We start from the raw sequence: 22154 nt of genomic DNA, 5'->3' as shown, positions 1-22154 counted from the left end.
GTGTTCCCATGATGACAGTTTTCAAATCAACTTCTGTGACAGCTTCTGCTCTTAAGCTGCTCCTTACAGATCCCTCCCCCTCTGCCATCAGGACACTGTAATTACTCACTGGGTGAAACCTCCAGGGAGGAAAGACGTCCCTCAGCTAAAACCCAAAGCTTGGGAGAAAGTTGCTCCCCAGATGAGGAGAAGAAATGGCCCTTCCACAAACGGGAAGGTTTGAGGGAGGTCAAAGTTGGCGGCTGCTGCTATGGGAGGCCTCTGGAAGATCTGGGACACCCCAGAGGCTTCCACCGTGGGCGTTTGTGAAGTGGGCACTGTGCGTTGTCGTTGCTCAACATATATGCGGTATGCAGGTGAGGGGAGCACGCATGGAGAAGGGAATGGGCCCTCATCTGGGTTGAGCTCATTCAAGTGGGGGAATGCAAGGGTTATGAGAGGCGTATGGAAGAAAAAAAAAAGAGAGAGAGAAATCATGCTTTGGAAAAAGTGCTTGTGGATGAAGAGGGGACGCCGGGGTTGGGGCCTGGCTCCTCTTGCCAACGGTTCATACACCGCCGGCGGGCATTCATGAAGAAGTTGCTGACGGTGTTGAGCTCCAGGCCTAGCTGCTGCGAAATGGTCATCTGCATCTCCTTGGAAGGCCGCTTGTTCTCTTTGAAGATGGCGATCAGGGTGCGGCGCTGAAGGTCGGTGAAGACCAGGCGCTGTTTTTTCGGTTGCAGATTCCGGTCCTTTTGCTGCTCCTGCTCTTTGCGTTTGCAGGCTACGCAGGCGGTTTTGAAAGGAAAAGAGGGTGAAGGGGAGGCGGGGGGGTGGGGGGGAAGAGAGAGAGAGAGAAGAAAATAACATGGCTATCAAATTCATGCACATCAAAGCCTGTTTTCCATTTTTTTTTCCTCCTCCCCAATCCCTCCCCACCCCATACAACATTTTTACAATGACCCACCTTCAGATAAAGGAATATACCAAATGGCTTTCGTTAGCATTTTGTTTTTTTCCTTCTTCCGTTCCATCGTGTCCAATTCTCAGACTAATCCCTAAAGTTTTTTTCTCGGCAAGGCTTTTCAGAAATAATTTGCCATTGCCTCCTTCCTGGGGCTGAGAGAGAGTGACTGGCCCAAGGTCACCCAGCTGGCCTCGTACCTAAGGCAGGACTAGGACTACAACTAGCCTTCCAGTTTCTAGTCTGATGCCTTATCCACGACTAAACCAAACCGGCTCTCATTCATTAGCACGGCTTCTATTCCAAATTTTGTTCTTGTTTTTTAAAAAACATAACCAATGTACAGATAGCCCTTGACTTACGATCCCAATTGAGCCTCCCAATTTTTGTTGTTAAGCAAGACAGTTGTTAATTTTGCCCCCATTTTTACGATCTTTCGTGCCACACTTGTTAAGTGAATCTGCCTTCCCCATTGGCTTTGTTTGTCAGAAGGTCACAAAACAACACTGCAACCCGTCATAAATATGAGTCGATTGCCAAATGTCTGAACTTTGATCATGGGGATGCTGCAACGGTCGTAAGTGTGAAAAATGGTCATAAGTCTCTTTTTTCAGGGCCATTGTAACTTCAAACGGTCACTAAATGAACTTTTGTAAGTCAAGGGCTATCTGTATATAGTTTCAATGTGATGGAAGTGTCTATTTGTGTAAAATATTCTGATTCCATTCCTCAAGCAGAAATAGGTGAGATTTAAGGTAACAATCTCTGATGTCTATCCGAACTGTAAGATTGCATCGCTGCAGCTATCCATCTGGTTTTTTTTGTTGTGGTGGTGGTGGTTGAGGAGGGCTAGAAATGAGGTTTTTATTCCTAAAAACCAAATAGCAAAGTGTCTGCACTTAAATTCTGTATTCATTTATCATGATTAGTTCACAGAGCTTTGTCTGAATCGAAGCATTATGGCTTCCCATTGATATCACATGTTCCCTGACTGGCTACCCTGTGAGAGAGAATCATTAGTATTTAAATCGATTGAACTGTAAATCCTGCCTTGAGCTGAGACAGGCATAGTGATTCCTGAAGGGAAGTCTAGAAAACCATGATTTTTTTTTAAAAAAAAATGGTATGTTCGTTTGCGCATTTAAATTGGAGAGATGATTTGTGGCGGTTTTGAAATGCGCCTTACTCCACCTGCTCTATTCAGGAGAATGGGTTGGAGGATGAAGGGTAGCCAAAAGTCATCTTAGAATGGTTTAGTGATCCTGTACTGAGCAGGAGTTAGACTAGATGATCTCTAAGGGACCTTCCAACTCTGAGATTTTATGAAAACAGAGGGAATTGATCAGATAAACCCTCCTGAAGTTCCCAATAAGCCCAGTAACTAGTAACCTTTTAACTCTTGTCTCCTCATAAATTATCTCCTACAGCTTCCCTAATCTTGGTGTCTTCCACCTGTTTTGGACTAGAGTTTCCATCAACTTTCAATATGGCCAATGATCAAAGGTGATGGAAGTTGAAGTCCCCAAACAGGTTGAGAAAGGCTGGTTCAGGTGAGCACCAGGCCCACTGGTGTAGAATGCACAATTTTGGCATAACATCGTTCAGAAAACAATCCAACTTAGGATAAAACCCAGAAATGGAGTCTCTGTTTTTTTTGTTTGTTTTGAAAAATGTCATCATCAATCAAGCAGAAGAGAATATATGTAGTTCAGGGTTGAACTGTGGAGTTTTTTGGTATTCTCTGAACTTGTTGGTTTTGTTGCAGATGTTTCATTACCCAGCATGGTAACCTCTTCAGTGCTAAGGAAGTGTTAGCACTGAAGATGTTATCTAGCCTTGGTGGCGTAGTGGTTAAAATGCAGTATTGCAGGCTACAATTGCCAGCAGTTTGGCAGTTCATATTTCACTGGCTCAAGGTTGACTCAGCCTTCCACCTTTCCAAGGTTGGTAAAATGAGGACCCAAATTGTTGGGGGGGGGGCAATGTGCTGACTCTGTAAACCGCTTAGAGAGGGCTGTAAAGCACCGTGAAGCAGTATATAAGTCTAAGTGCTACTGCTATCCAGTTGGGTAATGAAATGTCTGGAAGAAAAAAAAACCCAACCAAGTTCAAAAGGCACCAAGGACTAGGAAAAATGTCTCCAGAATTCAGTTCCCCTTTCAACCCATCCAAGCCCATATTCGACCTGAACATTCACTAGTGGGAACATTCAGTTCGCTCTTAGAAAAAAGAACCCACAATTTCTACATTTTGAAAGTGAGATGGCTACTTCCCACAGTCTGCATCTGGTCATTGTTCACCTGTTCGTGACAGCTTTAGTAGGTTTTTGCACTGCATTAAAAACCTACCAAATCCGTTTGATTCGGTGCAACTGTGAGACAGGAGACATCAGCACGGACAAAAGACATTTCGGCCAAAGGCCTTTATATTGTGTCCCAACTGACATTTAATTCATGTAAAGGTAAAAATGCTGGCTGTGTACCTCCATCAAAACCCCAGCAGATGAATGAACCACCTACCCTATGACCATCAGATGCTTGCAAGGAAAACAAACAAAAATAAGCCTTTTTTGGCACAAAAAACATTAATATTTTCTCTTTCAATTTTTTTAAAAATAGATACCAACATTTTAAAAGGAAATCAAAACCAAAGAAAAACAGACCAATAGCAACGACATAAGATTTGCAAATCAAAATTTGGATCAAAGCATTCACTACAATTTTTTTTTTTTAAAAAAACAGCCCTTTCATTTCCCCTTCCTTTCCCCTCTTCCCTTGCTGGCTTCCCACTGCACAAAATTGATTCGGTCTGCAAATACATTGATGCTGTAGAAGCCAAGCAAAAATAAAAATCCACCCAATAAATTCAGCCTGTGGGCAGATGATGAGCAGAAAACAGACATGAGAATCACACAGATTTAGTTGAGAGCGTTCATACCGGCAGAGGTCAATACTGAAGTCCAGGCAGGGTTGAAAGAACAAAGCAGCAGAATCTATTCTGCAGTATTTTAGGTTATAGACACAATTGGAACCAGCAAGAAGCTGCCAAGGGCCATGGAGACTGACTTCCCCGGCTTTCTGAGACCAACATTTGCAGATGTGCTGATCTGCTAGAATCTAAACCAACCGGGAAGCTTATGAGTTCATTTAAACCAGAGGACAATGGAACAGCTCAGGAACATGGGAGGCCCCATTTAACGACTTGCCATGTTCAGAGAGAGTTCAAAGTTACAATGGTGATGAAAAAGTAACTTTACCACAGTCCCCACATTTTTGGCCTTTGCATGTCTGTGTAAAGCAAAGGAAGGCTGAAATAAGATTATAAGCCCAGTCGTGGTTTCAGTTACCAACCTCTTTGCTTAATGACTGAGTTGCTGGTTGGAATTGTGCTTGCTAAATGAGGAATACCTATATTTTAATTATTCTTATGGTAGTTCTAATCTTATGATTCTACTCTACTCTACTCCACTCCACTCCACACTCCACTCCGCTCTCTTTTAATTTGAAAAAAGATGCAGTACCTTAACGGTCACAAAACCAGTTTCAGTTCATGGAAAAAGAACTAGGAAAGACTGTTGGCAAACCACTAAACAGAACCTCCATATTCCAAGGTAATATACTTTAGTATGCCTGCTGTTATTGTCCCCTCCCAAACATTTGGTAACTTCTGCTAGAAAGGGGGTAGTAAATTCATTGGGTCCTTGCTCCAACCAGCAGGACTCTCACACATAAACATGGACCTTAGATCTTTCAGATTTACACAATCATGCCACAATCATACCCACACATATGATGATAGGGATTGTTAATTTTCAGGGAGGGTCTTTTGAGTCCATAGTTAAGCTTTGCTGTGCGTTAAACTAAGACAGAAATAGCTTGCGAGCATGTACAGATTGCCTTTTCCTCCTATTAATGAAATGGCCATTATTCTCCACGTGTAACACTGATAAATACACATTTTAAAGAGATTCTTCATTTCTTTTAAGTGGTTAAAAAAAAAAAACCAAAGGAGAAGAGAAAGCTTTCCGCAGCTTAACATGTCTGTTCACAGTTCAATATAATTACTGTTCCACAGAGTAGGAATCAATAGCTGCTGTAGTTGAATTTACTACATACTGTGGGTCTCCAGAGCTGCAACAGATGGGGCTATTTCATATGCTCATCTCCCCACGGATGATTGCCTGGGCCGTCTCCATCTCACCATCAGGTGAGAGGGGTGGGGGTGGGGAGGCAGCAATGTTTCTGCTGATGTAACCAAAGTTGGGTAAAAATACAGGAGAAGGCCATGCAGCTGGTCCTCGGCTCACCACGGCAATTGGGACCTGAATTCCCATGGCTAAAAATGAAGTGAGCCCCGTCTAATTTTACAGTCTTTTTTTTTGCCATGGCTGCTAATTTGAGTCATGTGGTCATTGAGCTAATACAGCTTCCCTTTGGAGTTTGCTGGTAGGAAGCCAGTTGGGAAGATGGCAAATGGCAATCACATGACCTGGGACGCTGCAACTATTGTAAATATATGCCAGTTGCCAAACATCCAAATTTTGATCACGTCACCATGGGAATGGAATGGAATGGAATGGAATGGAGTAGAGCAGAGCAGAGCAGAGTAGAGTAGAGTAGAGTAGAGTAGAGTAGAGTAGAGTAGAGTAGAGTAGAGTAGAATAACAGTTGGAAGGGACCTTGGAGGTCTTCTAGTCTAACCCCTTGCTTAGGCAGGAAACCTTATACCATTTCAGACAAATGGTTATCCAGTCTCCTCTTTAAAACTTCCAGTGTTGGAGCATTTACAACTTCAGGAGGCAAGTTGTTCCACTGGTTAATTGTTCTGTCAGGAAATTCCTCCTTAGTTCTAAGTTGCTTCTCTCCTTAATTAGTTTCCATCCATTGCTTCTTGTCCTGCCTTCAGGTGCTTTGGAGAATAGCTTGACTCCCTCTTCTTTGATGCTGTACGGTGTAATGGTTTTAAGTGTGGGCAACATTGTGCCAATTTGATCAAAGTCAAAAATGACAATAAAGGTTCGCTTATCTTATCTAAGTGCAGAGAGTGGTTTATAAATCATTTTTTCCAGTGTCAGTGTCATTTTAACAATAACTAAAAAAAACGATCTTAAGTCGAGGACCACCTGTACTGGATTTCAGCTGTGATTGGTATCTTTCACCAGTACAGGTAGTCCTCGACTTACGACCACAATCAAGCCCAAAATTTATGTTGTTAAGTGAGAAATTTGTTAAGTGGGTTTTTGGCTCACTTTATGACTTTCCTTGCCACTTTTGTTAAGTGAATCACTGCAATTATTAAATTATTAACAGGGCTGTTAAATGAATCTGGATTCCTGATTGACTTTTCTTGTTAGAAGGTCACAAAAGGGGACCTTGGAATATTGTAACCATCATAAATATGAGTCAGTCACCAAGCATCCAAGTTTTATTCACGTGGCCGTGGGGGTGCTGCAATGGTCATAAGTGTGAAAAATGGTCATAAGTCACTTTTTTCAGTGCTGTTGTGACTTTGTAAACAAACTGTTGTAAGTCAAGGACTACCTGTATTGTCTAGTCTCACAACAACCCAGAAGCTGAGTTTTGACTGAGAGCAACTTCCTATTGGGATTCTTAGAATGAGCTAGTAAGATTCTAGAACAGTTTTTCTCAACCTCAGCCATACAAGAAGTATGTGGACTTCAACTCCCAGAATCCTCCAGCCCATGCATGGGCTGGTGGATTCTGGGAGTTGAAACCTGCACATCTTAAATTCACTGAGGTGAGAATCAGAGATCTAGGAACGTGACAGGAATGTTGTTGGTGCAGGCCCCAAATTTTCCCTGTTTAATGCTCAAGACAGGTATTGAATAGAAGAGCTACAAAAACCAATCTATTAAACCAGGGATTCTCAACCTTGGAGTTTCCAGGAGTGTGGACTTCCGCTCCCAGAATTCCATAGTCAGCTAGACCATTGATGAGAATTCTAGGAGTGAAAGTCCACACTTCTGGAAACACTGAAATAAAATCCAGCCATATATCTCCAGGAAGCCTACAAGCTGAAGTTGATAGTCCCATATTTGACCTTTGGTAGAGTCATCATCATTGTGGTTGCCATTATCATCGTCACCATCATGTATTGAAAACCTCATTCTCCATAGAGAGCAAGGCTGTGCCTCATCCAGCTCAGAAGGATCCATTACTGTCATAAATTGAGGACTACCTGTAATGTAATCTCTAATATGGGCTCTAACACAGGAGTCTCCCACCTTGACAACTTGAAGACTTGTGGACTTCCCTTATCTAATTGCCTTTTATAATTTTCCACATGGACGGCCATGGCTACATCTTATACTACTGAGTTAGGAATTTCACCGTGTCCTGTACATAAGAAGACTTTTCAATCTGAGCTGAAGCTCCTTTCACTCAGCTCCAATGCAAGTCTCATTCCATTTTATTGTCCACCATTCTTTGTGTCTGTTTTCCCCTCTGTCCTTTTATGAATCTTCTCATTTATTTTAGTACTTCTTATCAGGGGTGGGATTCTACCAGTTCGCACCTATTCGCTAGAACCGGTTGTTAACATTCTAAGCAGTTCAGAGAACCAGTTAGAAGAAATTCCTGGCCTAATCCTGTAAGGAAGGCAGGAAGGAAACATTCTGGGGTTGCTTACAGAAGCTGCCTCTCCATTAACCCTTATTATATTCTTGGCAGAACTAGACTTCCTATCTCAGGAACTTCTCTGGAGTTTTTTTTCCCTCCTTTGCTGGTACTTTGCTTGTGTGGAGTAACCATTCAAAGTTACAATGGCACTGAAAAAAGTGACTTTTGACCATTTTTCACACTTGCGACTGTTGCAGCATCCCCACAGTCACGAGAGGCCAGGCGAGGAGATGCATGCCTCGATGTGAGTGATGTTGAGTTGGCCACACCCAGCCAGTCACATGACCACCAAGCCATGCCCACCCAGTCACATGACCACCAAGCCATGCCCACCACCTAAGCCATGCGCACAGAACCGGTTGTTAAAAAATTTGAATCCCACCCCTGCTTCTTATTCAATTTTAAGGCTACCCACACTCCTAGTGATCAAAACAGAACAGCTAGAATTTTTTTTTACAGCTGTTAAACAACAGCAGTAAAACAGCCTCACAGGGGAAAGATTCAGTGCTTGACATTTTAGTATAGTTCCACATTGTGGAAATCTGGCCTGGTGCCTACAGGAACAGCTAGATCTTTAAGGCCCCGTAATCAGGGTAACTGAATGGAGCTGAGTGTTTCCTGGCTGGATGCCCTTCCTGTCGCCAATGTGGAGTTCGCAGCAGATATATTCTCATTGTGTCCAAACAGAGAAAATATCTGCCTCTACCTAGGATTGAACTCACGGCCTCCTGATTGTGAGGTGAGAGCTCCACCTCTAGGCCACCGCACCACTTGTTATTTTTCTAATGAATCCTGGTGCGAACAGGATCAAGGCCATTGGTTTCCTTCAGGAACCTCTGGAGCTGATCATCTTGATCATCTTCTCCAGAACCTTCTCCAAAATGGGAAGGTTGGAAAAAAGCTAACATACAGTCGTTGGTCCCAGTGACAGCTTTTTGAGAAGGAAACAGACCACCACTTCCTTCAAGGTGTGCAGAAGCAACCTTTCACACAAGGATACGTCACCCCTGCTTGGACCCAACCATATGCTCACCCTTAGGAGGCCTTCAGCAGCAGTTAGGAGACACATACAGTAGATCGAACATACAGGTGATCATCCAAACAGCTCCAAGAACCCGTCCATCTCCTTCAGCTTTATGGACTCATCCTGCCAGAGGAGAGAGCAAGGCTGTGCCTCACCCAGCTCAGAAGGATCCATTACTGTCATAAATTGAGGACTACCTGTAATGTAATCACTAATATAGGCCTTAACACAGGGATCCCCAACCTTGGCAACTTGAAGACTTGTGGACTTCAACTCCCAGAATTCCTCAGCAAAGCTGGCTGAGGAATTCTGGGAGTTGAAGTCCACAAGTCTTCAAGTTGCCAAGGTTGGAGACCCCTGCAGTCTAACATGTGTTGGGTCAGACTCAATCTTTGTCTTTCCCCATCTCTTCTGTCGAGTACCTCCACAAACCCCAAAGCTTTTGGATCGATGTACAGGAAGGGGTCACTCAGGAGCAATCTGATCCTAATTCTCCCTCACTTCCTTTCACCCGCCTTTCTTTTCAATGAGAAGTTCCTAGACCTTATGACCTTTCCTTATAGAGGGGTTGCTGCAGCTTCCCAACCATCTGGCCCCATCTAATCCCTCTTCTGAGAACCTGAATGTATAAAACATGCCGCACGTATTCGGCTTACTCGTGTTTACAACCACAGATTGGTAAGATAAATGCAGACACAGTGGGGATTTGTGAGGAAAGAGATATGCCAATCATAAAAGTTTCTATAGAAATGGATTTATGACATCCATCAAACCAAACTCCAACCTAATAGAGTTAGTCGTTACCTTACAACATTCATTCGGTGACCATCTGACGTTACAACAGCACAGAAAAAGTGACTTATGACCATTTTTCATATTTACAACCATTGCAGCATCCTCATGGTCATATGATCAAAATTTGGATGCTTGGCAATTGGCTCGTATTTATGACAGTCGCAGTGTTCCGGAGTCATGTAATTACCAGTTGTGACTTTCTGACAAGCAAAGTCAATGGGAAAGCCATTGACTTAACAACCATGTTACTAACTTAACCACTGCAGCGATTCTCTTAACAACTAAAGCAAGGAAGGTTGTAAAATGAGACAAAACTCACTTAAGAACTGTTTGACTTAGCAATAGACATTTTGGGCTCAACTGTAATCATAAGTCGAGGATTACCTGTGTTCATTTCTACTATGTACAGGGAGGACTGTGAGATGTGATTAAAAAAACGTCCTGTACTTATATAGGTGCTGGGCTATATGCAGGGATTCACAGTGCACTGAGTCCTCGGGATATTTTTAAAATGTGACTGTCAGCTCTTCAAGGTAGTCCAGACAGAACAGAATAATAAAGTTGGAAGGTACTTTAGAGGTCGTCTAGTCCAATCCCTCCCTCAGGGAGGAAACCCTATACCATTTCAGACAAATGGCTGTCCAATCTCTTCTTACGGTTACAGGAAGGGTTACAGGAAGTGGGCTTGGCTAGTCTAGTGAAGAGAAGGAACAGGGGAGACAGGATAACAGTCTTCCAATATTTGAGGGGTTGCCATAGAGAGGAAGGGGTCAATCTATTGCCTAAAGCTCCTGTAGGCCAGACAAGGAATAATGGATGGAAACTGAACAAGGAGAGATTCAACCTGGAAACAAGGAGAAACTTTCTGACAGTGAGAACAATCAACCAATGGGACAGAAGTTGCCCTCGGAAGTTGTGGGAGCGCCATCACTGAAGGCTTTCAAGAAGAGACTGGACTGCCATTTGTCAGAAATGGTGTAGGGTCTCCCACTTGGGCGGGGGGTTGGACTAGATGATCTATAAGGTCCCTTCCAACTCTGATTATCTGTTATCTGTCTCTTATCTGTTCTTAAAAACTTCCATTGTTGGAGCATCCACCACTTGTGGAGGCAAGTCAAGAGAAGAAGCACTTCGGAAGTACTTGCTTTAACTTTATTGTAAAGTTACTTTAACAGAATGTTCAAGGTCTGAAGTTATGACTCCCCCACCTTGTTTTTATGGTCTGAAAATCAAGGTAGCATCTCTTCTGAGACATTTGCATTTCCCCCATTCCTTCTGAGGATTCAGCTGTCACTTGTCTGATTGTGGCCTTGTCTGTCCTTCTGTCTCCCAAGGTCATTCTCACACACCATTACAGTGGCACACTGAAAAACAAGTGGAGCTTATACTGTACTATCTGGGTTTTTTTTTTTATCACACCCCCATGGATATACCTGTACATAGTAGAAATGAATATTTGCCAGTACAGTAACTGCTTTGCTTCAATTATAGGTAAAGGTTCCTCTTGTACATAGGTGCTAGTTTTCCTACTCCAGGGGGCGAAGCTGAAGAGGCAACGCTGTCCGAAGATGTCTCCGTGGTCATGTGGCTAGCATGACTAAACACCGAAGGAGCACAGAACGCTGTTACCGTCCCACCAAAGTGGTCCTTATTTTTCTACTTGCATTTTTACATGCTTTCCAACTGCTAGGTTGGCAGAAGCTGGGACAAATAACAGGAGCTCACTCTGTTACACAGTGCTAGGGATTCGAACAGCCATACTGTGTTCTGATCGACAAGCTCAGTGTCTTAGCCACTGAGCAAGGCTGAGCTCTCCTTTGATTGGATATCTCTATCACAGTCTTCTTACTGCCAAAGACTGAATGTCCCTACTAGACAGGATAGATCAGCAAGTCTACATAAGGGCCATGCTAGGTGCTGGGTAACACTTGCTCGCAGTGTTTTCTCTATAGATGCAGCAATGGGTACTCACATTCTAATGTCTTATGGAAAAGGAGCTTAACTAGGTTAATGGTCCGAGAATAGTGGTTCTCATCCTGTGGTCTTTGGACCCCTGGAAGTCCGTGATGTCATCACAGGGGATCTGTGAAGGCTTGAAGAAATGTTTTGATTTAAATCTTCAATTAAATCTTGGGGTTGGTGGGCATGGTCTGTGGCTACAAAGGGTAAATAAAGGGGGTCTATGGTGAAGAAAAGGTTGAGAACCACTGGCCTAGAAGATTGGGATACTGGAGCAAGCATATATGTGGGAGAGAAAGAAAAGATTCATAAATTAAAACTGGGAATCAAGGTGTATGACAGAAGCCATGGTGACATCATGTGGTAGCGCAGTGGTTAGAAAGCAGTACTGCAGGCTGATTCTGCTGACTGCCAGCTGCCAGCAATTCGGCATCCCAAAGGTGCTTTTTCAAGAGGCAACTGGACTTCCTGGTTTTTCTTTGAGGACGTTTCAACTTCTCATCCAAGAAGCTTCTTCAGCTCTGACTGGATGGAAACGTCTTCAAAGAAAAACCAGAAAGTCCAGTTGCCTCTTGAAAAAAGCACATTTAGGACAACCATGACCTGGGTGACTGAGAATCTCCATAGACATTCAGCGATTCAGCAGTTCGAATCTCACAGGCTCAAGGTCAGTAAAATGAGGACCCAGATTGCTGGGGGCAATATGCTGACTCTGTAAACCACTTAAGAGAGCGGTGTAAAGCGCCGTAAAGTGGTATATAAGTCTAAGTGCTATTGCTATCATAACTCATCAAGCAAATGAAGCTAATCGTGTTATCTGAGGAATCACCTATCTCCAATTGTGTGGTGGAATGTAGTTTGGATTCCCAGGAGGGAGGGGCTGCATTCCAGAAGACCAAGAGACAGGGATCATGTGGATCACCTTCTATGACCTTCTGACAAGCAAAGCCAGATTGTCTTAACAACAGTGTTATTAACTTAACTGCAGTGATTCACTTAACGACTGTGGAAAGAAAGTTCGTAAAATGGGGCATATTTGGGGAAAAGGAATAGCATCACCCACCCTGCTCTATTATAGCTTATTCTAGTGGCGCTTGTTGGGATCTAGGAAACACAATGGAAAACAGGCCATACACGTTTACTTTACCTGCAACAATAAGAGTGGGGAAAAACAGATCCAATGGTTATGTGTGCTCTTGGCCAGTAGGGGGCGGAATGGCTTTACAGACACACGTTTTTTCTTCTTTCACACCCAGTCCAACCTTTTCTTACACAAAGAGAGCTGTTGTACATACTGTACATCGTTGGAAATTTAATTTTTTTGACTCAATAGAAATAATCCCCTTAATAAAGCTCCTGCACCTCTGAACCTTCTGCATCCCGCTTCATTTTGCTGGATCATCAGCCCCGGTTGTCCTTCAGAATCACTGCTGCTGTGGCAAAAGAGACTCCTCAGGGCAAACCACCCTTAACAAAGTTATATTTTTTTTTTGTTCATTTCTCTAATCCTTTTCTTCTTTTTTTCCAAAGATGCTTGAGTGAGGGCCCAATGTTACATCCATGTTCTAGAACTGCATTTCTCTTGGAAGTCAATAATCAGAAGGAAACCAGTAGGACCATTCCAGATCAACCCATTTTTAAAAGCTTCGGCTTTTTAATCAAAAGTCTTAGTCCAAAATGGTGCTATCTGACATCTTCTGATTTTTGCCCATCATAGGCTAACACAGATCTCCTCCTAATGCATTATCTGAAGATTGAAGAAATTTCTATTCTTGCTATTTAAACATAATAGCAAGGATGCCATTTTTTTACATGTATTACAATACAGGTAGTCCTTGACTTATGACCACAATTGAGCCCAATTGTTTATTTATTTAGCCCATTGCTAAATGAGATAGTTAAGTGAGCTTTGCCTCGTTTTACAACCTTCCTTGCCACCATTAAGGGAATCACTGTAGTTATTAAGTTAGTTACAGGGTTGTTAAGTGAATCTGGCTCTCCCCATTTACTTTGCTTGTCAGAAGGTTGCAAAAAGTGACTGCATGACCCCAGGAGACACTGCAACCATCATAAATGCATGCCAGCTGCCAAGCACTTCACATTTGATCACATCATCACAAGGATTCTGTCATGGTCATAAGTATGAGAAACGGTCATTAGTCACATGTAGTATTAGTACCACCTCATAAAACCCTAGTAAGACCACACCTGGGATAGTGCAACCAATTTTGGTCACCCTACTGCAAAAACAGATGTTGAGACTTTGGAAAAATTCCAAGAAGAGCAACTGAGATGATCAAAGGCCCCGAGATTCAAACATATGAAGAACGGCTGCAGGATTTGAGTTTGCCTAGTCTAAAGAAAAGAAGAATTGGGGCGACATGATAGCAGTATTCCAGTATTTGAGGGGCTGCCACAAAGAAGAAGGGGTCAAATTCTTCTCCAAAGCACAGGAGGGCAGGGTGACAGCAAACAATGGTTGGAAACTAACCAAACAGAGAAGAAATCTGGAATTAAGGAGAAACTTCCAAGCAGTAAGGACAATTGACCAGTGGAACAGCTTGCCTTCAGAAATCATGGGTGCTCCATCACTGGAGGTTTTTAAGAAGAGACAGTCACTTATCTGAAATGGTATAGGACAGGGCATTGTCAACTAAAAAAATAATCCTTTGGTCTTTTTAGTTGCCAGCAGAAAAGGAGTGTGGGGAAAGCAGTGCATTTCTTAAATGCCTTGGATAATCACCTTGGCAGGCCAAAGCTGTCGGCATGCAAGAATATTACTGGAGAGCATGATTGATGACTCTTGGCTATGGATGTGTCCCATTGCAGAATATACATCCAGGGGGTGGGAGGAAGACCAGGGTCAAGGGGGAAATGAATGATGTATTTTAGTATCAGCTGCACCCAACTAACGCCAACATGGCCACTCCTAATAAATCTTTTTTTTTTTTTTACTCTGAGAGATGCGGGTTGAGACTTATGATTTGAATGGGGATGGATTTGTTGGAGCCCTGACAGGCATTGGACTACGTTGAGGAATATTGGTCTAATGCAAAGCTCTTGTCATGCCCTTGGTAGAGTCGGACACTGAGGGAGAGGAGGAACAGCCGACAGGGAGTGGAGGGGTGGCTCTGGAGCTTGCGAAGGAAGCTGGAGAAGGGCTGAGCTGGCTGGGCGGTCAGAGGAAGAACCAGGCCCATCCCCTCTGCATCCTGGGGCACGCAGGGAGGAAAGGAGAAGGCAACAACTTGGCTTGCGAGAAAGGAAGCAGCCATGATCCTCCTCACTGGTTACAGCTGGGGAGATGATTATATAAGAGAGACGGTTAGAACACAGGTTGCCAGAAGCAAGCATGTTTTATTTTGGTCTGAAGTTATCTTGCTTGACATCCTTCCAACAGACCGTGCTTTGTTATCTCCTTGAATTTGGTAAATACTTCTCCCGTTCTGTTGTGGACATTTTGTCATTGTAGTTTGTTTGGTCTTGTATTTCACCTCTATCTGCTCATTAAATTCAGGCTATATTGCTTTCTTTTGAAGACTATTTTTGAGTTATTTTTATCTCCAACTGAGAATTATTGCACAGTGGGGCCAAGTTGGAGGTATTAAAGGACGTTTATTTACATCTTAGATTTTGTTACATTTGTGTTACACTCTGAGTCATCACAGCTCTCTTTGAAGAAGCAACTGGAGTTTTTTGTTTTTCTTTGAAGACATTTCGCTTCTCATCCAAGAAGCTTCTTCAGCTCTGGTGGTCTGACACTTTCCTGTCCCCTACTGGTCCTGTGGAAGTTTGCAGCCCAGGTATAATGATGGCAACAACCTGGAAACTAGGAGATGTTGAGTTCTAATCCCACCTTAGACACAAAGCCAGCTGGGTGTCTTTGAACCAGTCACTCCCTCCAAATATGTTGCCACAAAATCTGCAGGGGGCTGTTCTAGCAGTCGCTCAGAGTCAAGAGTGCCCCCAAAGTCTTGTGTAAAAACACCCCCCAGGTGCTACTAAAAAACCTGAAAGAGACAATCCAATGTTTTTTTTCCTTTTGAATTTTTCTTTTTTTAGAAATTCTTCCAATTTTGGTAAGTGAACTTCAAACCCCAGTTCTTCTTTTATTAAACAAGAAGCAACTCAAAAGAACCTCAGGAGTAGCCTTTACCCCCTCATCAATTCTTACACCAGTTACTCCCAATAATTCCTGCCTCTGCCAACTTGCCGTAGACAATTCACCATGGCCAACTTGCTGCGGGACAACTTGTCACAAGACCAAAGTGACGTAATATCGACGAAACGATGAAACAGAACCCCTAAAGAAATCATCTTCTTTTAATGACCCCAAAATCCCTTGCGGGGTGGAGTCTGGGCAACTGAATGGCGCTAGCAGAGTGTTTCCTGGCCGGATGCCCTTCTTGTCGCCAATGAGGAATCACTAAGGAAATGATGAAAAATAATGTTTCAATTATTTTAAATTATTAAATAACATTGTCGAATTGTCCTACGGCGAGTTGTCCCACGGCTAATTGGCCTTGATGCATTGTTCTGAGTTGGCCATGGCGAATTGGCCGTGGCAAGATGGCCGTGGTGAATTGTCCCATTCTGGCTCCTGTCCGAGTCTCATTTTCCACGGAAGCAGGGTGGGTAACCTGTCCATCCTGAACCTCCAAAGGCCCTTGGGCTAATTGCAGCAGCCCTCTGAGAGCAATCAGTGAAGACCCTAGGCACTTGGGAGCTGCCATCTGCCTCTTCCTTAATCAACTGCCCGAGGGTGGGCAGAGGGAGGCAGGGACAGAGAGAGAAAGAGAAAAGGAAATGATTTGGGAGGACGGAGAGAATGATCTTTTCTCGGCAAAAAAAAAAAAAAAAAGTTTCTTGCCTTTGATTAAGTAAGCCCTGCACAGCAGACTGAAATGCAACAGAACGTCTTCCTTGCTTGAGTTGCAACCGACCAACAAATTGGGCCACATGTGTGGGAGGCTTTATTTTGCCCCCTTACACACTCAGGGCACGCTCCCCACACCCCTATTAGCTTTGTGCTTGAGACAGCAAGAGCTGCCTCTGGAGAATAGCCTGCGGGTTCTTTATAGCGCGATGCCATTCTGCTTGCGGTTAAAACTAGAAACTCTTTATTGGCTCCTGCATAGCATTCATGCAGCTGACCCGGGAAATGTTCTTAGCCTCAAAACTAAGGAAGGGAGGGTGGAACAGCATGGATGGAGCAAAATTATTATTATTTTTTAAGCAGCTGTTTAAGCCTTGATAGGAGCTGGTTCAGGAAAGGCTTTGAGGGGACAGATAGGTGATGTATGCAGAAATGAAAAGAAAACCCATTGTGATTTTGTAGCCACAAGGATCTATCAGCGGAATTTATTTTGATAGTATAGAGAATGCATGCAGCTCAGGGTTGAACTGTGGGGTCCTTGGAGTTCTCTGAGCTTGATTGTTTTCTTGCAGACGTTTCACTGCCTAACTAGGTAACATCATCAATGTTCCCTTGCTCTTCACCCCATATTCTTTCTCCATACTTTGACTTGTCGGTCAGGCCAGTAGGCACAAAAGTGAAATGGAAGGTAGGTTTAGTCTGTAGCTGCAAGAGTACAGGTTGAGCTAGTAATGAATGGCCACCATTCTTAGCTGACAGAAATAGTATATTAGGGAAGTCCAACCTTGGCAACTTTAAGATTTGTGGACTTTGACTCCCAGAATTCACCAGCTAGCATGGGTGGCTCAGGAATTCTGGGAGTCCACAAGTCACCATAGTTGCCTTCCTTTTGCGTTGTCCACTATCTACTGGGCTTCTACTTCATCAGAATTTGACTCTCCTTATTGAAAGGATGTGATCCTGACCTGTAACTAAAGTCATGCCAACTTGAATGAAAAAGGATTTCCATTTCAGTGGGATGATACCAGAATGTCAGAGTTTTGCAGGTTCTTAGGAGGCTTCATCGCCTCACTGCGTTGCGCTAATTGTGCCACAGATCTGCCCCCAAGAGCAAATAATGAAATTCAATAAAAGGGGATGGTGGAAGAAATAGGACATGGAGTCTCTTAACAAACCTCTTCTTCCTGACCTCTATGGGAGGCAGGAAACTGGGTTAGAAGTCCTCTGCTTGGCTATGGGGACAGGTTGCAGTAGAGAAGCAACTGAAGATGGGCTTTCTCTGTTCAGTAGTTATTGATATGCAACTGGCATGTCCTGAGAAAGCCCGCTCGCCCAAGCAGACTGTCTGCCGCAAAGCAAATTAAATCTTCCTTTGAACTCAGCAAATTAGGCTGTAAGACAATACAAAAAGCTCCTGAGCCATGGGCTGCCCTCTTGATCTAGGTTTCTTTTGAAAGGAACTTGGTTGAGGAAGGAAGGAAGGAAAGGAGGGAGGGAGGGAGGGAAGGGAGGGAGGGGGTGGGAAGGAAAGGAAGGAAGGAGAAAAATAGAATAGAATAACAGAGTTGGAGTGGATCTTGGGAGATCTTCTAGTCCTATACCATTTCAGACAAAAATTATATTGACTGTTTCCTAGTATGATTTGATTGTTGATTGTACCCTATGACTATCATTAAGTGTTGTACGTTATGATTCTTGATTCTTAACGAATGCACCTTTTCTTTATGTATACTGAGGGTATTTACACCAAGACAAATTCCTTGTGTGTCCAATCACACTTGGCCAATAAAGAATTCTATTCTATCTAATAAAAAGAATGAAGGAAGGTGGGAGGGAAGGAGGGAAGGAGGGAAGGAGGAAGATGGTAGTAGAAAAAGGAGGGAAGGGGGAGGGAAGTGGCATCTGGGGAGGGTGGGAGGGAGGAAGCAAAGAAGGAAGGAAGGTGAGAATGGAAAAGAAAGTAAAGGGTAAAAGTAAACGAAGTCTTTCTTCCCTTCCCACTCAATATCTAATTCTTCTGAGTCAGCCTCAGCTAATACAACATGAAGCAAATACTCCTAATAAACTCCCACGGTGACACAACATGGCAGTTGAAGTCTGCCTGGGTGCCAGAGGGTACCTGGAGAAATCTCTGACAGCTCAATTTATACCTGGTGCAAGGAGAAGAGTGACTGGGGCTGGAGGGGAGGTGGAACGTACTGTGGATGCGAGAGAAAGGCTGGATGAGGAGATGAGGGACAAAACCTGAGCTGAGGAAAAAGGAAGGAAGGTTTGGGCCTTCAAGACTGCATCCCACCCATGATTAATTACACCCCACCCCCATAAACACACTTTTTAAAACAAAATAGTACACATTTGACATAAAGCTACTTTTGCAAAGGTGGTGAGTGGGGACTTAAATAGTTTTATGTGAAATGACACCGATATCTTGCCTTAAGGCAGGGGTTTCCAAACTTGTGGACTTTAAGACTTCAACTCCCGTGTCTGGCTGGGGAATTCTGGGAGTTGAAGTCTTAAAGTCGCCAAGTTTGGAAACCTCTGCTGTGAGATAAAATTGCGGGACAAGGGCTATGAAAGGGGATCTCTGATAATTTAAACCACGGAAGGTGACAGCTTGAAAAACTAAGAAGGGTCAGATCTTAATTATTAGACTATTAGAAGATCCCAAATTGTAGTCTAGGTTGGGAAATTTTAAAAAATACCCCAGAAGACGACACTGGAAAATCATTTCTGTATTCTTGCCCAAAAAACTTAAATAGACATGTGACACACACACACCCAAACCCCCCAAAGAGTGGACTTTTGTTGAGGAGGGCTTTAAACTTTATTTAATTTGTTCAAGAAAGATTTACACAATTGCCATCAACGCTCAACAGAATTTTCCCCTCAAGGGCTGAATTTCACCCCTCCCCTCCTGCAGTAAACTACAGGTAGATTTCAACATACAACCATAATGGAGCCTTCCCACTACAGCCATACATTGTGACAGGTGTTACAATAGGTCATCTGTGTGACTAAATATATTTTACAACTGTTTTTACAGTGATCTTAAACGTTCTGATTGTTAAGCAAATCAATTGTTTGCTCTCTGCCAGTTTTGCCAAAAACTAGAAGCAAATGCTGGGTTTTAGCAAAAACAACATAAAACACAGTCCTGTGACCATGGGACACTGCAAACAGTTGTGCATGGGGCCTGGTTGCCAAGCGCCTGAAATGCAATCACATGACCCGGGGGGGGGTAGGCATCAAAACTGGATCATAAGTACCCCTAATGAGATCCATTGGAACTTTGAACAGTTGCTAAGCAACCAATCGTAAGTCAATGATTATCTATATTGGCAATTCTTGGGAAGGCTTCCACCCTTTTATGACTACAGGTAATCCTCACTTTACCACCAGAATTGGGACTGGCAACTCCATCGCTAAGTGAAAAAATCAGATGACTGGACATTAAGCAAATCACTTTGGTCATAAAGCGAGATGTCACAGGATTGTGAGTTGTGATTTCACTGCTGGCTCTCTGTTGGCTCTCCTTCAGGGATCCCCAACTGACAGGCCGCAGCCCACTGCTAGGCCAAGGCCTATTCTGAATTGGGCCATTTGAGTGGTGGGCTGAAGCATGCACATGCAACTCAACTTGTGCGAGCAGCAGGCCAGTGGGTGTGCACCACCCCGCCACTTGTGCAACTTGAGCTGCGCACATTCGTATTGGCTCGCCACTCACGTAAGGTCTGTGCACTTGTGCGTCCACCAGGCCCACCACTTGTGTGGCCTAGTTCCCCTCCCCACTACCCCAGCCAGGCTGCCAAGCCGCAACAGTTGGGGACCCTTCCTCTACTTGTCAGAAACCGGCTATGAAATGTGTAAATAGTGATCATGGGGTGGCTGTGGGATGCTACCATGGTTGCAAGTACGAAAACTGTCCATAGAGTTACTTTTTAAGCACCAAAGTCACTAAACAGGGCAGTTGTTTAGCGTGGACAACCTGTTTTCTTTCTCTCTTAACAAGTAGAATACCTGTGAAGACAGGTGGCCCTTCTTTTAATGTCCCAAATTAAAAAAGAAAAGGTGTTCCTTTTCTTGATCCCATGTGGCGGCTTAAGGACTCCTCACTGAGTTTAATTTTCACCAGTAGTCCTCGACTTATGATCACAATTGAGCCCAAAATTTATGCTGCTAAGTGAGACATTTGTTAGTTGAGTTTTGCCCCATTTGTGACCTTTCTTGCCACAGTTGTTAAGTGAATCACTGCAGTTGATAAGTTAATCACACAATTGTTAAGTGGAATCTGGCTTCCCTATTGACTTTGCTTTCAGAACATCACAAAAAGTGACCACATGACCTTGGGACACAGCAATGTTCATAAATACGGTATGAACCAGTTGCCAAGCATCTGAATTTTGGCCACATAATCATGGGGAATGCTGCAAAGGTTGTAACTATGAAAAATGGTCATAAGTCACTTTTTTTTGGTACAGAGGTGATATTCAGCAGATTCTGACCATCTGCAGAACCAGTGGCGGACATTTTGATTAGTTCGGAGACCCTGCAAATACCACCTCTGACAGGCCTCGCCCCCATCTATTCTCTGCCTCCCGAGTCCCAGCTGATCGGCTGGGTCTTCTTTGGTTGCCCTACACAGCAGGGGTGGGATTCAAATATTTTAACAACCGGTTCTGTGGGCATGGTGCAGTTAGTGGGCGTGGCTTGGTGGTCATGTGACCAGGTGGACATGGCTTGGTGGTCATGTTATTGGCTGGGCGTGGCCAACTCAATATCACTCACATCGAGGCACGCATCTCCTCGCCTGGCCTCTCATGACTGTGGGGATGCTGCAACAGTCGTAAGTGTGAAAAATGGTCATAAGTCACTTTTTTCAGTGCCATTGTAACTTTGAATGGTCACTCCACACAAGCAAAGTACCAGCAAAGGAGGGGGGAAAAACTCCAGAGACGTTCCTGAGACAGGAAGTCTAGTCCTGCCAAGAATATAATAAGGGTTAACGGAGAGGCAATTTCTGTAAGCAACACCAGAATGTTTCCTTCCTGCCTTCCTTACAGGATTAGACAAGGAATTTCTTCTAACAACCGGTTCTCCGAACTGCTTAGAATATTAACAACCGGTTCTAGCGAATAGGTGCGAACTGGTATAATCCCACCCCTGCTGCACAGGAGAATGGAGCTGGAAAGCAGGTTAGTGCAGGGGTGGCGAGGGAATGGAGATTTTGCAGAATCCTTCCCTTGCCACGTGCACCAAGACACACCCACAGAACCAGTAGTAAAAAAAAAATTAATCCCACCACTGGCATTGTAATTTTGAACTGTCACTAAATGAGCTATTGTAAGTCGAGGACTAGCTGTAACCCCATCACCACAGATTTTCACTTCGGCTTTGGCATACAGCCTCAGCAGCCAGCGATTCTGATTACAGTTGGCACTGTCAGCCGGTGTGAGCGTCCAGAAACTATAATTTTTACATGGATTGGCAAAGCCAAGGCTGACTGTGCTTTCACACCTTCTAACAAGTCATTTGGAGATATATAACAAGCCACAGGCAGTTGGGTGAGGTCCCTGATCGTCCTCCCGTGTTTGGCTCCAAACTCTGGAAGGCAGATTGATGAAGAAATATTTCCTCTTGGCACAGCCGAGCGAGCGAGCCCCAGCCACTGGGGCTTCCCAATAAATTTACTCGTGGCATGGGCCTCCAACTAGAAATACCCCAAGCCAAAGCTATTCATTAGAGAGACCAATCGATGGGCTTTTTCAAATTTATTATTATTATTATTCATTCGCCAAGTACATTCCAAGGCCGAGGAAATTTGACAGCGTAATTAGAAGCTGAGCTTCTGTGTCTGCCCTGCGCTGTTGTTGGACTGGTTATATGGGAAGCCATATGCAGAATCATTCCTATTTATCC

The 22154-nt window shown here is 43.7% G+C and overlaps 1 protein-coding gene across 1 annotated transcript in view; it reads right to left on the bottom strand.

The window, feature by feature from the left end:
* Positions 1-473: 473 nt before the first annotated feature.
* ONECUT3 (one cut homeobox 3) overlaps positions 474-22154 on the bottom strand; it is a 67763-nt gene continuing 46082 nt past the window's right edge. Inside the window, exon 2 of the mRNA XM_026698401.2 lies at positions 474-766. Coding sequence (XP_026554186.1) covers positions 474-766 — 293 coding nt within the window. The remainder of the gene's footprint in view (positions 767-22154) is intronic.

This window comes from Pseudonaja textilis, chromosome 1 (assembly GCF_049901715.1).
Source record: "Pseudonaja textilis isolate UNSWEBS1 chromosome 1, rPseTex1.2, whole genome shotgun sequence".
NCBI classification, from domain to species: Eukaryota; Metazoa; Chordata; class Lepidosauria; order Squamata; family Elapidae; genus Pseudonaja; species Pseudonaja textilis.
This window is presented reverse-complemented; position numbering and strand designations above follow the sequence as displayed.